A 19,108-nucleotide genomic window follows, 5' to 3' on the forward strand; every position below is an offset into this window, starting at 1 on the left:
TCATCCTGTGATTAAAAAACATATTGCAATAATTTTTTGAGGTGTGATCTTCCTAATGTTTTCCAGCGGAGACTTAGAACTTAAGATGTTACGTCCTGAATTTCAGAAATATGCTTTTTAGCTCTTCAAGTGAATTTAAAGCCTTACTGTCAGCATTTATTGACTTTTGGCTCATTTTGCAGCTTTTATTCTTTCAAAATATTTTTGGATAGGATAAAATTTTTGTGTATTTATATATGTAAAGGATGATAAAACTTAGGCCTCATAAAAGGAGAGCACTGTATAATTTGTGATCAATTTGAGAGTGTTGATTCCCTATCACCACCGCATTTATGGTAGATCTTAACTTCTGAAAATTAGTAGAGAGACAACCATCTCAAGGCATTGTGCTGATTTGAAATTCCCTGTAGCTTATGAAATCTCTTCCTCTGTTTCAGAAAGAAAAGATAAAAGAATGCTACCTATATGCTGGGATGAGCCAAAGCATGTGTGTGTTAGTGCTTTTTAATACAGATGAGTTAGACCTGCAGGAGAGAAGTTTGGGAAGGTGGTATCTTTTAAAAATCTTCCATAGTAAAAAGTGAAAGGCTGAAGTTTTCATAGCTATTCCTAAAATCTTTTTCTAATGCTTTTTTAATTTCCATTGTTTTTGTTGACCAGTGGGGCACATGAATTTACTTGTATGGAAATCTTTTGAAGTGTTATTAAAATTGCAGATGAGATTCTTAAGCCCAGAGAAGAATCTGATGTTACAGTAAATAGACATGCCATACATTAGAGAGTGATTTGTTTATTTTCTGTTTGGAATGGAAGACTTTTACTGTAAACTTCTGTTGAGCATGGTATTTAGTTTGCCAATTTGGACACTTAATCAGTTTTCACGTTTAGATTATGCTTTTCTGAAGGGTTTAAAGCAATACAAGCTAGTAAATAAAAACCAAAAACAAATATAATGCAATATTTTTATTTTTTACATTTAACACCTGAGTTTGTTAAACTTTAACAGGGAAAAGTATGTTTTCTTTTTATTTCTCAGGTTTTTTTAAAAGCAACCAGCAAGCTTGTTTGGTTTTATGCTTGTAGGGTCTCCTGAAAAAAAGACAAAACTTTATATGTGTCTGTAATGTTTAGTTTTAATAGTGGGATCTTTGCATCTGTTTTTCTGTTGCTACAAAGTGGGCTTTTCTATACTTGGCAGTGAAGTATCTTAGACACACAGACTCACTTTTTAAAATTTGTAGTAGCCTGTGGGAGTTCTGCAGAGTTCTGCAGAGTTCTGCAGCAGTTCTGCCTTGCTCAGTCTATAGAAATTCATCCTCACTTCATAAAAGTTAGTAAGGGCCAGGTTTGTACTGCTCACTGAAAATGTCTTCATTATGTGTAGTCGAGTCACCCATATGGTTAGTATTTAAACAGTTTGTGTTAGTGTAGTGTATTTATTTTGTCTTTAATTCAGATATTTTATTCTGAATAAAATGCTGTGTAGAAGAGGTTCAAGAAGAGCTTTGCGGTGGGAAACTGGTATTTATAGTTTAATAGGGGTTCAGTAGCTAGGAAATGTTTTACTAATAGCTGAAATCATGTGCTGACCCTTATTTCACTTTAAAATGACCGAAGTTTGACACTAACATGACAGCTGGTTAATACAACTTGAGATTTTAAAGTGCTTGAGTATATGTAAATATTATGACTGATGTCCTAAGCGTGTTGGAACGTACTTGCAGAAATGTCCTTGTTCGAACATTTTACTGCAGTCCCTAGTTTATCTTCTGCAATATTATTCTCAGAAAAATCTGCCGTATTCAGAGGACATAGAATAATTAAGAACATATAATTGACTCCTGTAAACGAAGACTGTATGTAGTCTGTGCTTCGGCTCAACTGTATTATAAGAACTGTTGAGTATAAAGCCTTGAATTTCAGATTTGTCAAGTTTAGTTACCTTAAAAAAAAAATGCTTGAGGAGTAGACTTCTTTGATGTCTGTATTTTATATATATATATGTATGTATGTATGTTATTCCTTAGAATATGCAGCAAATAGATTAATAGCCTTTTGGTTGAGTTAATTCAATCACCAGAAATACAAGGGACAAACCACTTAGGGTCAAAAACTGTAATCTGGTGAGCAAGAGACACTGTATTTTGAAACTAATGAAGTTTCAAAGAAAGAAATGTCACCTTTTGAATTTAAAGTAGTTAGAGCTTTTTAGATTTCCACTAGTCAGCATTTTAATGCTTTTATTACTCTGAAATATTTTGCAAAATGTTCCATGCAGTGTCATCATTCTTTCATATATTGCATTATTTTTTTTTCTGTTGAAAAATAGATAGATTTGTATAGAAATATGTATTATTTTTTTGACAGAAGTAGATTAAAGAATAAGTAGTAAGAAACCCAAATTAGATGTGGCCCTTAAAGTAGGATTTGAATAGGATAGAGGAAGTATTAAGGAGGCAAATATGTAAGGCTCTCCCACCATCAGAAAATCCAGTGAGGAATTATGAGAGCTTGAAGGAATGAAGCTTTTTCTGCTGGGATTTTGCATCTGATGGGTTGATCGCAGGTTCCAGCTGGAGTTTTTCCTGCTGTGGGGCATTTTACTGGGTATTGTATCTATGGCATAGATTATGACGTATTAGAACATAGTGGTTTTATGTATTGAAATAGGTGCTTGTTTGGGCCAATTTTAAGCATTCCTTTGCCAGGGCTGGTTTTCACTGGATCCACTCCCTGAAAGGCTCATAGGATCACGAGAGCTGGTGCAAGGGAGGAGGAAAGAATGAGTGACAAAGGATGAGAAGCAGGGAGCTGTGACAGCCTTGACTGAGAGCAACACTGGGTTTCCCAATACGCTGTTTTCACAAATAACAGATCACTTCTTTTAAACTGTAATAATTTATGATTCGCTTCATTTTCCCTGCCTGAAGTCTAAAGAGGAATTGCATATAGATAAAATTAAACTTAGAAGCATTTCCATCTTACTTATGTAAACATAAACGATGAATGGTAAGACAGAATTAATAATGTTGCAACTGGGGTGCTGGTGTAGCTTTGTTCTGCAGATCTGCTGTTACAGTAGCTTGTGCGGGAGAACTTTGCAAGCCTAGCCATAGCAAGCAGCAGTACCTCAAGGTGTGAGCAGTGGTTGCTCTTGGATTGTTTTCTTGTCTGTGTTTAGACAATTGCTTTGTTGTTGGAGCCAAGTTCCACTGTGTGAGAACAGGCAAGTGAAGAGCTTTCTTTGAGAGCTTTCAGGAAGTTGAAATTGATGTCAGAGCAAAATCTGGTGTCCTTAATGAGAAGTTCAGCTGCCTAGCAGGAAGTGAGCCATGTGACAATCCTGAAATAATTTAAATTAACTAACTTTATGAAACTATATATTCAATGTGACCTTACCTTATCTAGCCTCCTCTCCCAACAACAGTAATAAACACACCAGGCACATAATTCACTAAAACAACTGCATTTGGTTTTAATGTTGAATGGCAGTTTTCTGCTTGAATGAGTGTACAGGTAATATGTATAGGGTTGTATCTTCACTGGATCTAATAAAATTGTGTAACACTAAAGTAAGGGATACTTTCACATTCTATCCACTGCAGCTTTTTTTGCAGGATTGTTTAGTGGGTAGGGAGGTGGTTATTCAGGGTTTTTTTTGTTTGTGGTTTATTTTTTTGTTGTAGGCATTCAACAAATACTGGCACCCCTAATCCCTTCCAGTTGTTCTCAACCATAGCACCTTCTAATGGTGCTGTGTTTTGTGGTTGGTTTGTGTTTTCAGCCTCTAGCTAAAAATATAGGGAAGTCTGTTTATCTTGTGAATTAGTTATAATGTGCAAGTATTGTTCTACCACACTGGCCAAGCTGGCAGTGATTATGGGCTGACCTTAAGCAAAAAACCTCATCCATAACTTTAGGTTTATTTACTGTAATTACTGTCTCTGAATCATTCATTCAGATGATACTGGTGATAGAGCAGTGTGATCAAGATAAGGACTATGTAACAGTATCCTTCTTCAAAAACTTCATTAAAACACCTTGTTAACAACCGTTTTAAGGAAATCGCTTCCAGTGAACATACATATGGCAAGACTCTAATCTTTGCAATGTTGCACCATCTATGCTGTCACTGGCATGTGTCCACATGACCAAGGCACTGAATCCAAGCTGAAACAGCCTGCTGAGAAGTAGAGGTTACCACTGTGAACTTAGTACCTCAACAGCACAGTTACATGGCTTTTACTCTGTTCGGAGCACAAACAGAGAATTCACACCTGGAGGAATCATGAAGCCCATTTTAGTCAGGATTAATTTGGGTAAATATACCACATGGGCAGCTCCATACTATATGGATCTCTGATGTATCATATATGCATGATATCCATGCCAGAAAGGAGGGTGAGAAGCTATGCTCAGGATGAGAAGAGCAGAACCGTTTTTTTCAGAAATACTGAGCTGAGTAGATGAGTTTAGTGATAGTAAAGCCTGGCAGCCTGATAGTGAGAATAAAAAGGAGTCTAGTCACTTTGCTGACTTACTGCAAATCTGGGATCATGCTCATGATGTTAGCCCCTAAGTTACCTATGTACCAAAGAGAGAAAATGTGATCTGAAGTACCTACCACCTTTAAAAAGCAAAGCTAGCTAGTGAAAATGCTAAAGGGAAGGATGCAAGTTAATATGAAACAGTTAATCTAACAAGCAAAGTCTTCTTAAACAAGTGTTAAAACAAACTGTGCTTCAGGTCAGAATTGTTTATCTGCACTCTTTAAAAATAAATAAAACAAGGAACAAAACCCCAAAAGCTTAGTTACATTTCTATCAAATGTATCACTTGACTGACACTGGTATGCAAAATATTCAGAAAAATTCAACAATTTAGTTTATACTTCGCACATTTCAAAACAAATTCTTATTTTTTGTTAAAAGTTACAGTACCTTTTAAATGTTTTGCCTTTTCTACTGTTGTATAAAATTTTAAGTTTTATTAATTTATGAGAACATACTTAATGCTGTACTTTCCTATATATTTTCTAGCATTTATTAAATGTGCATTATAGGAACACTTCAAGTTACAGTAAATGTTGAGCTCTAGTGTTTTGAAGATAGCTTTAACAGTTCCTTTGTGAATTTCATTTCCATTTCCAGCACCTGGCCTCACTGGAATTGTTGGAGGGCGCCCCAGAGTGTAAGTTAACTCCTAATCATTAATTTGTTGTAATGTATGACAGTAGTGTTCCTGCCACCCACCATCACAAGCTTCCTCACCTTGAAACATCAACCACAGAAGCAACTGAAGTCTTTCCATTGCACACCATGCTCAATAAGTGATAAGAAGTTAGTAATGAGTGCTACAGGGTCTGTATGCAGATGAGTCAGGTAAATCCCTGATCAGCTAATAACAACATCTTTGCTTCATGACCTGTGGGGAGAACGTTAAAGGTGTCTTTATGGCAGGGCAGGAGCTCAAGCATGTACCAATACATGCAGATTTCTGGACCAGATTTCTCTTGCACCTGTTAGATTGGAATATGAGCACAGCAAATTTATGTCTGTACTAGCTCACTTCACCTAGAAATAAGAGGTCTTATGTCCCAGAACATCCCACAAAATGAGCTCATTATGTGAGCAAGCTGAACAGAATAATGTTGAGCATATTAAAACTAAATCCTGGTTTGATTCAGTATTTTTCTAGATATAGCTAAAATCTGCTGGTGATTTCTGTGCTCACCTTTACATACTTACTTATGAGAGCATCTAAAACTTTCCTATCCCTAACCAAATACTTTGATATGTCTGTTATTCTATGATTGTATATATTTTCAGTAGCTCTGTGTCACTAGCCTAGGTATCAATGTGAGGCTAGTGACAGTGCAGTAGAGCACGATGTCAAGAGGTACATCCTTAGTCAGGAAAATGTTTTTGGTATTTTGGCTACTTGCCACTGAAAATTTTCTTTTTTTAAAAAAACTCATGACAAAATATTACTTTCTTTAAAATGATATTTAAGGAATCTCTATACTTCTTGGGCTTTCCAAAGTTGTTTGGAAAACGATTGCTAATCATGGCTAAATAGATTTTAATTTCCCAAGTGTTTGTCTGGTGTATGAATAGTCTAAAGATGTGTGATTTGACATTTTCATTAGTTTCTCATTAAATGCATTTATGCTTGTGTTGTGTGTCTAGGTCTCCAGTTTTGAAGCCATTTTTTTTCTATTATCCCAAAAGCAATGTTCAGGTAAGACTTACTTCTCAAAGCCTGCTCTGTTCTCTTTGAAGTAATTTGAAAAATTCTTCTGACTGGCATTTTTCAGTGACTTTGAGACCTAAAACTGCGAAGTATTCTGGTAACTTTGATTAAAACTGTTTTCCCAGAGAATAATGTTATTTGCACAGAATGTTTTACAACAGTTGAACTTGCCAACCTTGCCTTTTAATTGCTGTGAATTTGAAATGTCTTGCATCAAAACTTAATTTCTCTTCTGAGGTTCCTAGAATTGTAGGATTGAAGTGTTTTTACTGCATTTGCAAAGAGTGCTTATGAAAATTATATTTTTTGAAACTTAATGGTCACTCCTTAAAGAGGAGACAATTGAGTGTTCATAGAGTTGAAAATTAATCTTGTGAATCTGGACACATCTTCTGACTTTTAGGGTGGTCTATGCTTTGTGCATAATAATGGAAATAAGTATTAAAAGCAGTTAATTTCCTCTGACCTTACCAGAGAGTTGGTCCTTTTCCTTCAAAATACCCTGTCTATAAAAATAGGAGTCGGAATTTCTACCCTTGCCTATATTTCAAAAACTGTAAAATTAGGGAAGCTTGTGCGACTGCTGCGATGAATGTCCTGGAGGAGCCTGTGAATGAGATCTGTTTCTGTTCAGTTTATAACAATAGTTTATTTCAGTCTGACAAGTTATGGTTCAGGTGAGTAGGCAGTCCTAGGAAAGAAATTACAGTGTAAGGTGAAACACTGAGCTAGAGCAGTGCTTCATTATGCATGTACCTCTGTGTAGGTTGCAGTCTTCAAGATTAAACTGAAGAACTTACTTTACTGAAAACATAAAAGTATTTTAATTTATAAATGTTGGTTACTGCTTTTTGAATGTTACCAAATACTTAATTTATCCTTAGGAAACTGCAGACAAAACTGTATATAGGCCCTTCTTTTTCCAAGGCCTTTAACTAAATTTTAGCTATTGCATGCATCTCATGACAAGGCATCTTAATTATGAAGCTTCTCACTCAGTAAGAGCTTTCTCACTCATTAATCATGAAGCAAGTGGCCAAAGGCTTCCCTGCACAGCCAGTAAGAGCAAGAAGAGATGCTATTTAGTTATTAAAACTATGTTTATATACTGTGCATAGTGGAAAAACCTTAAAAAAATCCCACCTTCTTTTCATTTAAAGAAACTCAAGTACTTATTTGCATTGTCACTTAACATTTTTGTTTATACAAATGGCCTGATTTTGCCAAGTTTAATATGAAATTATCGTCTTTATGAAAGTTCAGGTACTACTGTTTTCTTAATCAAATTAAATATAAACTTGTTAATTAGCCCTGCATTCCAGACTTGGTAAAATGCTGTTGAGATTAAATACTGACCTAATTTATCAAGGAAATAAAGCAGTATCTCTCTACTCTTTTCAACACAGAAAATCAAAACCCTTGCTCTAGGTAGCTAAGCTGATGAATGCACTGATAAGCTGTTAGCAAAATGCCATGTGACCTGTCACGGTTGTACTGCAGTAATATTAAAGGTTATGTAAAAGTGTGGTGTAAATAATTTAAGTCTTTTGATTCTAAGTTTTAGCTATTTATTAACAACTGTGGTCTAGCTAGAGATTATTACAGTAACGTAGGTATGAATTAACTGCTTTTCATGATGGAAAGTTCAGTTACAAAGAGTCTAGTTGCTCTAGTTCAGGATTTGACCTAAAACCAAAAAAACCTCCATAAGGAGATTTTCAGATATTTTAACATTGCCACAGTGGGTCCTTTTGTTTCGTGTTTGATAACACCTTTCTAGGTGTCAGTTTGGATTCAGTTTCTCATTTGTTGTTTCCACTGATCTTATATAATTGCCCCAAAATTTATCGTAGTTCACCAGTGGTTTTTACAGTGCAAACAGTAGTTGGTTTCCATGTACACTTTTTCATGCTTAAAAAATAGCCTGAAAGTTTCCCTGCTGAAAAAAGATCTGCTGAAAGCAAGAGCAGCTTTACTGAGACCTTTTTAATTTATTTACTTTTTAAAAAATCTTCTTGCATAAGCATTGGAAGCCCTTGTCACGGCTAGCTGTTCTCTAAGAACAAACTTGAGAAGTAGGGCTAAGATGAGAAAAAGTGTCTTGCATGTGCTGATGACTGAGCACTGGAAACTGCTGCAGTTAAGTTGGTCTATATTGTCCTGTAGTGGCAGTGTCAGCTGGCTGTATGTCTGAGTCTTTAGTACTGGGAGTCCTCCAATGCAGATGAAATGGATACAGTTAATTTTTCTACATGATTGTGTTGTATGATTTAACAAACAAACCTTTTCTTACATCTTAAGTGAACAGTCCAATCAGTTATTGAAATAGCAGACTTGACTATCTTTTCAGATTTCTTTGGTGGCTGGCGTATGGCATTGGGCATGGCATTATTTATTTCATATTTTAATCTCAACATAAGCCCAAAATATCCAGTACTAATTTTGTTTTTATAAGTTGCTTTCACAAAATGTGTTTGAAGATTAAGATCCAAAGAAAAGTTTGTCATTAATACAGACAGTGCCATGAAGAAGAAAAGGTGGTTATATTATGGAAGAGCTGGAAGCTTTCCAGTTTTGGGATCAAACTGTCGAGAATGACACACAATTCCATGTAATGCTGATGTATATAGAGAAAGGTAGAAAGAAAGAGATTGTCTTTCTTTAAAGCATACCCATTTGGATACAGCTTTTTTCTGGTTTTTATTTTCCCTTACACAAAAATGTCTTTCAGGTGTCTAATGGATCATTACTGGTTTTGTGACTGTTTAAAAGGGAGGGACAGAACTTTATCCATAAAGCTGTTACTGACAATTTGCCAGATTGGGACCTTAATTAGAGATACGATTTATTCATTCACATGTCACCCTGGATTTCGAATTTGATGGTTTGAATGTTTTTCCAGATCAACCTATTTTTAAATGGGCAGCATGTTGAGACATTTGAGGAGGATCTCACATTTACATCAAATGAGGTTGTTTCATTTGATCCACCTAAGATTAGCAGTGAATTAAAAGGTATGTTCATCTTTTTATTTGTGAATATCTCATTTGCTGCATTTTCCTTTGTTTAAGTTAATTGCAAAACACTTAAGCTACATTTATTGCAAAAAGGGAGGGTAGTGTCACACAGTATAAAATGTATTTGAGATTATAACAAGTATGTAAGTAAATTGTCATTCTAAAAACCTAAGTCATTGACATAACTGAAGATAGTTGAACACTGGCTTGAAATGAAAACATCATTTTCAAGTATACTGCAGTCTTACATAATTAATCCTGGAAATAGCCAGGTCTACCTTACATCAAAATAATTATGTTCAGAACAGAGGACAGACTTACAGAATGCCTAGCATTTTCATAATTAAAATCTGGCCCTATTCTGTAGGGCAGCCTTCACAAAATGAGCAAGAATGGGATCAACCTGGAACTGGTGAATGGGATCAACCTGGAACTGGTGACTAATAGGGAAAACAGACTAGGCTAGTGATCCAGCATGATGATTCCTGTGTTGCTGTTAGACTCATCTAACCAAATTCTCTGAAGAAAGACGGCACTTGAGAAGGGCAAATCACTGAGCTGAGCAGAGGAGGCTGGGATGTCTGCAGCGAAAAGCAAGTGTTCAATCAGAGTTGTTCATACAAGCTAGGTACTAGGTTTTGGATTATTCAAAGTGCTAGACATTTGAAGATTTTTATGTTCTTTCTAATGGCAGAACTGTATACAGTATTTCTTGATGTATAACATACTTCATAATTCCCTTTTGGTCCAGAGTCTTTATTCCCTCATTCCTGGTCATCAGAGAAATGAGAGAATTAATTTAAAGCTATAGATAGATATTTTCAAATTTGAATGAGGTTACTGTGCCTAGAGGTTCCTTGTTGGAAATATTTCTAAAAATAATGCTAATGCTGAAAGAGTAATTCAAGTATCTAAGTCTGTGGAAACTCAAAAAGTTAATTATGTGAAGGCACCAATATGTCAAGATTTATTCTGGGTTCCGGATATAGTAGTGTTTCTCAAAATTGATAATAGAATAGTGCAACAACTAATTCTAAGTTACTAGGAATGTCCTGTTAGAAAAAATAATAATATATATTTTTATATATATATATATATATAACTGTGTGTTTGTTGCTGTTGGAAAGTCAGTGATATTGGATGCCTGATTGCCTTGCATGAGTTCATTTTCCCCATCTAGTCAGACATCTCTTCAGTGCAAGGAATTTTGTTGTACAGAAACAAGTTAAATGCTTAAATATATTTTCAGCTTTTATGTCTGTTGGAAATCTAACGTCACACCAGAATCTCTGATACCTAGGAGTCCTGGTACTTTTTTGTTTTAAGGTGACTGCAATGCTAAATATTGGAGAAAGGAAAAAGCTCTTAGACTCTTTGTTGCCTTTCCAAGATGCCTAACATCAGCATTTAAGTACTGAACTCTTAAGACTTCATTCAGGCAAAAACCCACTGCTGAGGAACGGCAGAGCTCTTCTGGTTGTTTCCCCTAAGAAGAATCTCTAAACTTTTGCCCTTAGTTGTAAATAGAGAAGTTTTCTGTATGTGACTAAATGCTTGCCTACTTCTGTGGCTGAACACATGGACAGCACAGATGAGAAACAGGCAAATGAGTTAGACTGTAAAAGAAGTAAATTCTGCTAAAAGATTTTCTATCAGCATTTAGTAAGGAGGGGGGTACTTTTCTTAGTTTCATGGTTATCTCAAGTGTGAGGGACTGTTAGTTGTCTTGGAATAGATAAGAGAAATATGCGAAAATGGATTTAAAAAATGCTGCTAGATGTGATTCTGGGAGGGTGGAATTTGAATTTACCATTTGCCCTAGCTTTGAAGGGAATTATTTTGTACATTTGTTTAAGATGTTTATTAAATGAAAGCAATTTCCTGATAAACAGATAATGAAAGATAAATCACTTAGAATAATAATAAATGAGAACACCAGAACACTGTCTTGAGCTGGATTTGTTTAAAGGGAGACTCAAAAGACTGTCTGGGCAGTAGCTGGACTATTTCAGACCCCTGTCAATGGAGATTTTTAATCAAAAGTAATATTCCCCAATTAAATATACCCTTTAATATTTTCTGCCTAGTTTCATGGCACATCTCTGATTGCATTTTTCATGGAAGTGAACATGGAGGAGACTGAGCATCAAGTTCAAAACAAACCTCTGTTGTCAACTCTTTCATTGTATGCTTTCACAATTTCAAATTTCATGCTACCATAATTTATTACCAGTTAAGAACCATTGTGCCAGACTAAACTATAATCACTCTTTCAGCTCATCTTTGACAGCAACCCAATATACATTATAAAACTTCAGTTCTAGTTAAACGAGTTTAACACTGACATGTTGCTGTTTGGGGTGTGGGTAGATGTTTTCTTTCTGATCCAGCTGTGCAAGTAGAAGCGATTGCTGTGGAGAGCCCCCAGTTGTTACTGTTTTCCCTGTTATTGCCACTCAAATGTGGCAGCAGGGCTACTTTTGAAAGTGTTGCCTGATCTGTTTCAACCAAGTAAGTATCGTGATACACATTATGTGTCAAATTGCAGTGAAGCATTTTTGTCATTCACAGTATCTCCCACCCCATACCCGAATGAATGTTTGGGATCTATCCAGCTGCCACTGACATAGACTTGCAGCCTCCCTTTTCAATAGGGATAGTGAAAACTGCAGCCAGAAGGACTTGGACATAGCAAAGCTGGGGAGGAAAGAAATTAAAACTCTTCAGGTAGGCCTAGTACGTAACTGAGGAGTCTGGAATTCTCTCTAGGCAAGCAGGAGTTGAAGGTAATGATGATTTGGCTAGGGCTGGGCTTACCTGATCATCTGACACAATTCATTGAGTGTCTGTCTACCCATGCCTTATCAGTAGGTGCACTTAAATTTAAATCATACGTGAAAGTACGATGGTGTTAATTTTGGTTTGAACTATAATTTAAACATTTATATGTATCTTGAGGTTGAACTTCTATCAGATAATTACACTTCTTAATACAGTCTGTCTTTGGCCAGCATTTAGAGCAAAACATCTTTAACGCTGGGCCTCTTACTCCCCAAAATTAAAAGCAAAAGCACAAAACCCAGCACAATAGTTTGGTATCCTCAGCAGAAGCTGCAGCAATGCAGAAAAGATAGTGATTGCAACATGAAGTTTGTCCAACATAATTGATTTACAAGACCCTCTCTTCAATTAATTTAATTTTTTCTGGTTTTAACTCATTAGACTGACATTTTCTGTGACAAGCATGTGCTCTGGATTTAGTGTTTTATGAAAATTAAAAAAAATAAAAAAATTTGGACATTGGTCAGTTGCTGCCAGTGGCTGCCACCAGCAGCTGTAGCACCAGACATTGTGACAGAAAGCAAGAAGGCTGTTACTTGGCTGCTCTGAATGTTCCCCTTGCTGGTGCCCAAGGAGCAGAGGGGGAAGAGACCTGCCATTTGCATGCAGAAGGATGAGAAAACAAGAGGAAAGGGACAGAGGACACAGCAACTGAGGGTTGAGATGTCTGCACATGGATCAGGAGCATAGATGGGTCTGTTGGAGATGCTGAGACTAAAAAGCTGGGGATGCTGGAAGAGCTGATACGGCCATAGGAAAGCTGGAGCAGAAGCAAAACTGGCTGGAAATTACTAGATGATTACTGCCTAAAAACTGGGATATAATCTATGCCTCAGGTTTCAATATTATACTGCTATAAGCTTGGTGATAAAATGAGGACTTCATCTCGCTTTGGGGGACAGAAAATAGATGGTGACAACATACTTCTCTCGGGAATCAATGATTGCAAGAGATGTGTGCCAAGTAACTTAACCGTCAAACCTCACATTTAAATTGCATGGATCCCACAAGATTGAGTTTCTGGATTTGGTCAGGAACAGGTTTGCTTTTTTTGATGTGAAAACGGATAAAAATAATACTTAATATGAACTTTGTTCAGTGAGGGGCAAGAATCTTTATGTTCCTAAAAGCTTGAAAGTCTAATACTCAGACATAGACAAGTTAAATTAGGATTGCCTTCCTATAGAGGATGCTTTTGTGACCATTTATGACCTTTTCTTAAATACTACTAAGATATTTACAAAATTAGTAATTTGAAAAAGAAATCTAGCTAGAAAAAGAATCTAGCTGAATAAGTAATAGCTGTTACAACAGTGCATGTGAAAGTTTGAGACATGCCTTGAAAAGGAGTTTGAAATTGCGACTGTTTTCTACAGACAGAATAAACAGACATTACAGAACTATCAGGACCATAGCAACTGTATGTATTTTCCACCTGCACTGGAAGCAAAGAGATCTGAGTGCTAAGAGGGAAAAAGTTGCAAGCTAGTCAAGAAGTTACAATGAGCTGCCATGCCTCCTTCAGAGATACCACATTGCTAAGACCAAGATGAATTTTCATATCTAAGGTTGGTGGAAGAGGGGATACCTGGCACAGCATTCAGCTGTAAAAATGTAAAAGGAATTTGAGAGAGAGAGAGGGAAGGACTAATTTCATAATTTTGTCCCCAAGCCTCACATCATGTTCCCTATGTGTTCCTGTGAGAAGAAAGCTTTGGAAATGTTTCCAGGAAAACCCCTAACAATGCAGAAAGGATACAATTAAAATAACAATTACTTCTTAAAAATGTGCTAATATTATTTGTAGCTATCACTAAAATGCATTCACTTTTTTATTGTATAGATCTGCCAAGCGGTCCACATACTTATCGCTTAGAAGACCTTGCCTATACTAGAAGTGGAGACAAAGGCAACTCTGCAAACATAGGTATTTTTATTTCTTGCTTTCTGAAGTGATGTGAGATTTTCAAATAAGAGTTATATATCAAGTAGTCATTAATATTTTTTTAAATCTATCACATCACTCATTTTTTTTAATTGCGTCTGTGCTGAAACAAAACTAATTCATCCAAAACAAGGATTTTACTAATGAAATGCCTGTACCTTTCTCTTTAGCAGCTGTTGAAATCTGAAAAACTAGGAAAAAATACTTGTATGTCATACTACAAAAAAAAGATCTTTGTCTAGAGTTACAAAGTCATGCTCACCAAAATTAAGAACTAGCTTTTCAATTTTCCTTTACACATTAGTTGCTATACCTTTGTGTGTGTGTGTTAGGTAATAGAATCTTTTGATTGCCTGATCATATATAGTATTTCCATACATTAATTTTGTAGCGTATATATCATAAAATTGCAGAACGGTTTGGGCTGGAGGGGACCTTAAAGATCATCTAGTTCCAACTCGTCCGCATGGGCAGGGACACTCCCATTAAACCGGGTTGCTCAATGCCCTATCCAACCTGCTCTTGAACACTTCCAGGGATGGAGCTTCCAAAACTTCCCTGGGCAAACCTGTTCCAGTGTCTCACCACTCTCACACTAAAGAATTTCTTCCTAATGTCTAATCTAAATCTCCCCTCTTCCAGTTTCAATCCATTACCCTTGTTTCTTGCTACAAGCCCTGTTATAAAGTCCCTCCCCAGTTTTTCAGTAGGCCGTCTTCAGGTGCTGGAAGGCCACTCTGGGGTCTCCCTGGATAGTGGCCTTTTATGTATGGCTGAAACATTGACAGTGTCAGGAAATACAAAAGTTGTTCTTGCATGTAAGAGAATATTTTTATTGTTAATCCAAATGGTGTATTTCACTGTGCCGTCTCTTTACATTTGATTGTGCTGCTTCTTCCATTGTTTAATAATCCCTTCTATTCCTTACTTCTGCACGCAACAATTGGCTCTCTTACTTGTTCGAAGATGAGAGTGTGTGGTGTTCAAAGCTCAGTATGAATTAAAGGTGCGTTTGGGATTTGATTTGCTATTAGCTATCATGCTATTTAGGAATATAGTTTTCTTACCATTGTTTGTGAAACTGGTTTTTGAGTTGAAGAATGAAGGAATGCTGATTTTTTTTTTTTTTTTTTTTTTTTTTAGTGAGGAAGTCACTAAGACTTCCTCATATATAATGACACTGTTGCTTTATTAAGGAGTAATAGTAACAACAAACTCGACCTCTAAGATTAAGTCAGCTTTGAAGTTCACAGGTTCCTATTTCTCAAGAGATTCCTATGACACAAATCTGCTTTCCTAATGCTTCTGTGGAACGTCAGGTTGAACTGATCTGAAGCTTACGAAAGCGTTTTGACAGCAAATAAATGTCATTGTGATTTCTCACACATCAGGATCTCATACAAGGAGTGGAGCAAGGACTTCAGTCACTGATAATGACTTGTTAGGGTTAAATGTGATTACTTGTCTAAGCCAGGCAAGCCATCCAGGGGAAGAAAACCGCAAGTGGCGTTTTTGTTGTGATTATGATGTTGTTCTTTAGGTGTCTTTCAATGACAGGGATTGTTCGCAGCCAGAAGTCGTCCAGTACTCACTTACTCTGAGAGCATTGTTTCATGTCATGTTCCACACTGCCTCTCCACTGACAGAGGGAAAGCTGTCATACCATTGTTTTTTAATTTGTTTTTTATTCATTAAAGAGGATCCATATGTACAGTTTGAGTTAGGAGGAGGGTCTCAAGGCAGTTTTGAAAAACAGATACAAATTGGTTTTAATAGCTCCTATTCCAACTAACAACAGTTATATCTAACAGGTGTGATAGCACGGCATCCCCTCTACTATCCATACCTAAAGAAAACTTTAACTGCTCAAGCCTTGGAGAGTTACTTCCAACACCTTTTAGAGCGAGAAAAACCCGAAGAAGAACTAGTAACAAGGTGAGTAGGTTGCTGCTCAGTCCACAGTTGTATGGTAGATACATGATGGTATTCAGAACTGAAAGTATGTTAACATAAATACTGCAGATGTGTGTGTTGTCTTCAGTATATCTTATGTATCTTTCTTTGCCTTTTTAAATAATAACTTGAACAATAGTAATTGAAGAAGAACATGAACTCGGACCTTTCCTGACACTGGACAAAGGTGTTGAATCTGTTTAGTGAAAGGATTTAAATTCTTGAGCATATTAATGTTGGGGCTATTTATTTATTTTGTTCCAGTACAGAATGGCTCTACAAAATAGAAATCATTTTGCTTGGTCAAAGAGCTTGAATTGGAAAGTGCAGCTCAAAACTGAGAATGAGGTTGGAGTTATTTCAGCTACTGCTCTTTGAGTTCTAAGTGCTGTTCATTCTCTGCATAAGCAGCTCAGTGCAGATCTTGCCCACTGTTTTGTAAGTGCTAACAAATCTGTGTATGTAATAAATTCTTATACCAAGAAATCTAATTAAATTTCCACTGAAACAGAACAGAGAAGGGAAGAAGAAAAAATGTCATGCTTCCTAATGGTACTTCTAGAAATTGATTCATTGTGGTTCCTTCATGCTGTTTATGTTCATAAATAAAAGTTGAAATTTGCTGTGTCTGGATGAAGCCAATTTATTTTGATTAATTAGATTATCTGTTCTGGGTTTGGCTTCCTTTAATGATGTGATAATGGAGCTCTGTGAGTGAATTGAAAAACTGCTGGAGAAAAAGAATAAATCTTTTGTGGAAATATTTAGGATTATAAGGATTATGGCCATGTGCTTCAGATTGTGTACTTTCTTTTTAAATTGCTTGTTTATTTTTAGTTTTAGCTGTCATTAAAAGAGCTATCATACTCTTTCATTTTCTTTCATTCCCTTTATTTAAAATGTGAGTGGTTAAAAAGTGCATTAGTTTTGCTACTAGAAACATACCAACAGTGGCTCTGTCTCACTACAGAACAGAGATGGTCAGCCAGTTGCCTTTCATTCTTTTTAATTAAGGCTATTAAATAGGTGTCCTAAACAGAGAAAAGCTGGGATTATTGTTGATAGAGAGCACTGAAAACTAAAACTTCCAGATTTTCAGGTAGCAGTAACAAAACATGGTCTTTTAACCCCCCCACCTCAAACCTGCAAACCTGTGTGATTGCTTCCCCCACCATGTAGAGTACATTCTTAACACTTAATCAGAGTTTTTCTTGGGCATAGGAGTGATGCACAAGCTCAACATGAAAGGTCAGCCCGATCTGAGGGTGAAGGTAAGAAGACAGCAGTATTCAGACAGAAATTTGCTCCAAGTTTAGGAAAGGATGTAACTCTTGAATTCTGACTGATACCACCATTAAAAATAGCATCAATGCTGCAGGAAGATGAGTAGCTAGATCATAATGCATGTGAAAGATTTTTTTTTTTTTTTACCTTTAGCTATTTTTCCCTTAATACTAGTTAATCTGCGTGGTGTTTTGTATATGAGACTTTATAAATTGAGATCTGATAATCTTAAAATATGGAATAAGAAACTTTCAGTTTAGTAGTCCAGTCATTTAAGAAGGATAGTAAAATTGTCCTTTGAGAACTTACTGGTTTCATCTGACTAGATACATTTATCTTCCTTATGCTTTGAGAGGATTCCAATGCTCAGAAATACAAGTATGACAGCTGATTTCTTCTTACTGGATATTTTTAGTAGGAGCTAAAGAACAGAAGAGTGAATACTGATGCTTCTACATTGCTTTTTTGTATTTATGTTTATTATGAGGGGAAAAATACTTCTCTACAGTGTATCTCTTACGCAGTCACCTCTTTTAGCCTATGGACTCAGTTCCTGATTTCTTCTGATTGGAGAAATCCTATCTTTGTCTTTAAGTGCATTAAACAGTTTCTGTACCATTATTATTTTCATGTATTTTAACAGGGTATTCACAGGGAAATCTGACTTCTTTGAATATACACGGACAGCACTTTAAAGGAAGTAGTTAAGCAGGCCCCCCATTGGGCATAAGCATAGGAGCTCAGCTAGAACAGTGAATTTTCCTTGCTTTATTGGTTTCTGTCACAGACAGAGTAGTCTTTGAATGGTTCATTTGCTTTCTGTGCTTTTTAAAAGTACCTCTTAAAATTTTTTCTTGAGTTGTGCAATTAGATAATATTTTCTTCCTTTAGATCTCAGCTAATTAACCTTAATTGTTCAATTATGCTGGGTAAATGCATGCCAACATTTTGGTTGACTTATTGTTGCTGCTTTAAGACTCTTTTGATGGTTATAATGTTTGTTTATTATAGGAGTGTTCTTTTTTGTGTAAAATATTTTGGATGCTCAGATGCTTCAAACAGCCCTTGAAATATTGAAAACGCTGACCTCTGTATATTATTCTGTAACTCTAGTCTTAGCTAGAGTATTCCACTGTAAATACTTCCTCAAAGTCCTTGAAGTGAGTGTACCATTCTGTGATGTTCCAAAGTAAGATCTGTTCCTTATATTACATGCACTCTCTGCCAGAATTACTGCAGAAAGTGAAACTAAATTCCTCCACTCTTTTTTGTCATTTGCTTATGTATATTCTTCAGTTTCTCTCCTGATTTAAATGATTTGATTCTTCATTAAACTTCTTTTAAGAACTGAGGTATAAGCTTCTGGAGTACATATTCTATTAGTCTAGTTTTCATGGGGACATCTGCCAATTGTGAAGTCACTTGCTGCTTGGAAGTTTTTTGCCAGTTTTTCAGAGTAAAATTTACATGCAGTGCTTTGGTAGACCTCTAGCACTCATGGTATGTGGTTATTGGTAATCTCTATTGAGTTTTCTTTAGTTGAAGGTGTGGAGTCCTCTGCTCTTTGTGTTGATGATTATGCTACTAAATTTAGTAAATTATGTAGATGACTTATTGTGGAAATGGCTTTAATTTTCATATCCCTGTTGTCTAGTAGAGCACTGTTGGATTAATAGAGCTTTCCTGACTTCCCAGTGGATTTGCCTTTAAGCATGATAATGTTGCCTGGCAACAGAATGTTAACACCAGTTTTCTTCTTAATAACAACTAATAATGTTAATACTAAAGTAGAGTGTGGTAATGAAAGAGTAAAAGG

General features: G+C 36.1%; 1 protein-coding gene across 6 annotated transcripts in view; it reads left to right on the top strand.

Annotated features, from left to right (window-relative positions):
- Positions 1-19,108, top strand: part of LOC127384957 (uncharacterized) — a 60,795-nt gene that overhangs the window by 36,939 nt on the left and 4,748 nt on the right. For 4 of the 6 annotated variants that reach the window (XR_007889546.1, XM_051620074.1, XM_051620072.1 and 1 more), the window contains exons 14-18: positions 5,151-5,190; positions 6,189-6,240; positions 9,155-9,266; positions 13,954-14,037; positions 15,867-15,990. Coding sequence is in view for 4 of the 6 variants with exons in the window: in XM_051620074.1 (XP_051476034.1) it covers positions 5,151-5,190; positions 6,189-6,240; positions 9,155-9,266; positions 13,954-14,037; positions 15,867-15,990 (412 nt within the window). In the remaining 2 variants the exon portion in view is untranslated. Of the gene's footprint in view, positions 1-5,150; positions 5,191-6,188; positions 6,241-9,154; positions 9,267-13,486; positions 13,679-13,953; positions 14,038-15,021; positions 15,062-15,866; positions 15,991-19,108 lie in introns of those variants that run through there. The other 2 variants (XM_051620075.1, XR_007889547.1) reach the window with 2 other exon arrangements.

Source organism: Apus apus, chromosome 4 (assembly GCF_020740795.1).
Source record: "Apus apus isolate bApuApu2 chromosome 4, bApuApu2.pri.cur, whole genome shotgun sequence".
In the NCBI taxonomy this organism is placed as follows: Eukaryota; Metazoa; Chordata; class Aves; order Apodiformes; family Apodidae; genus Apus; species Apus apus.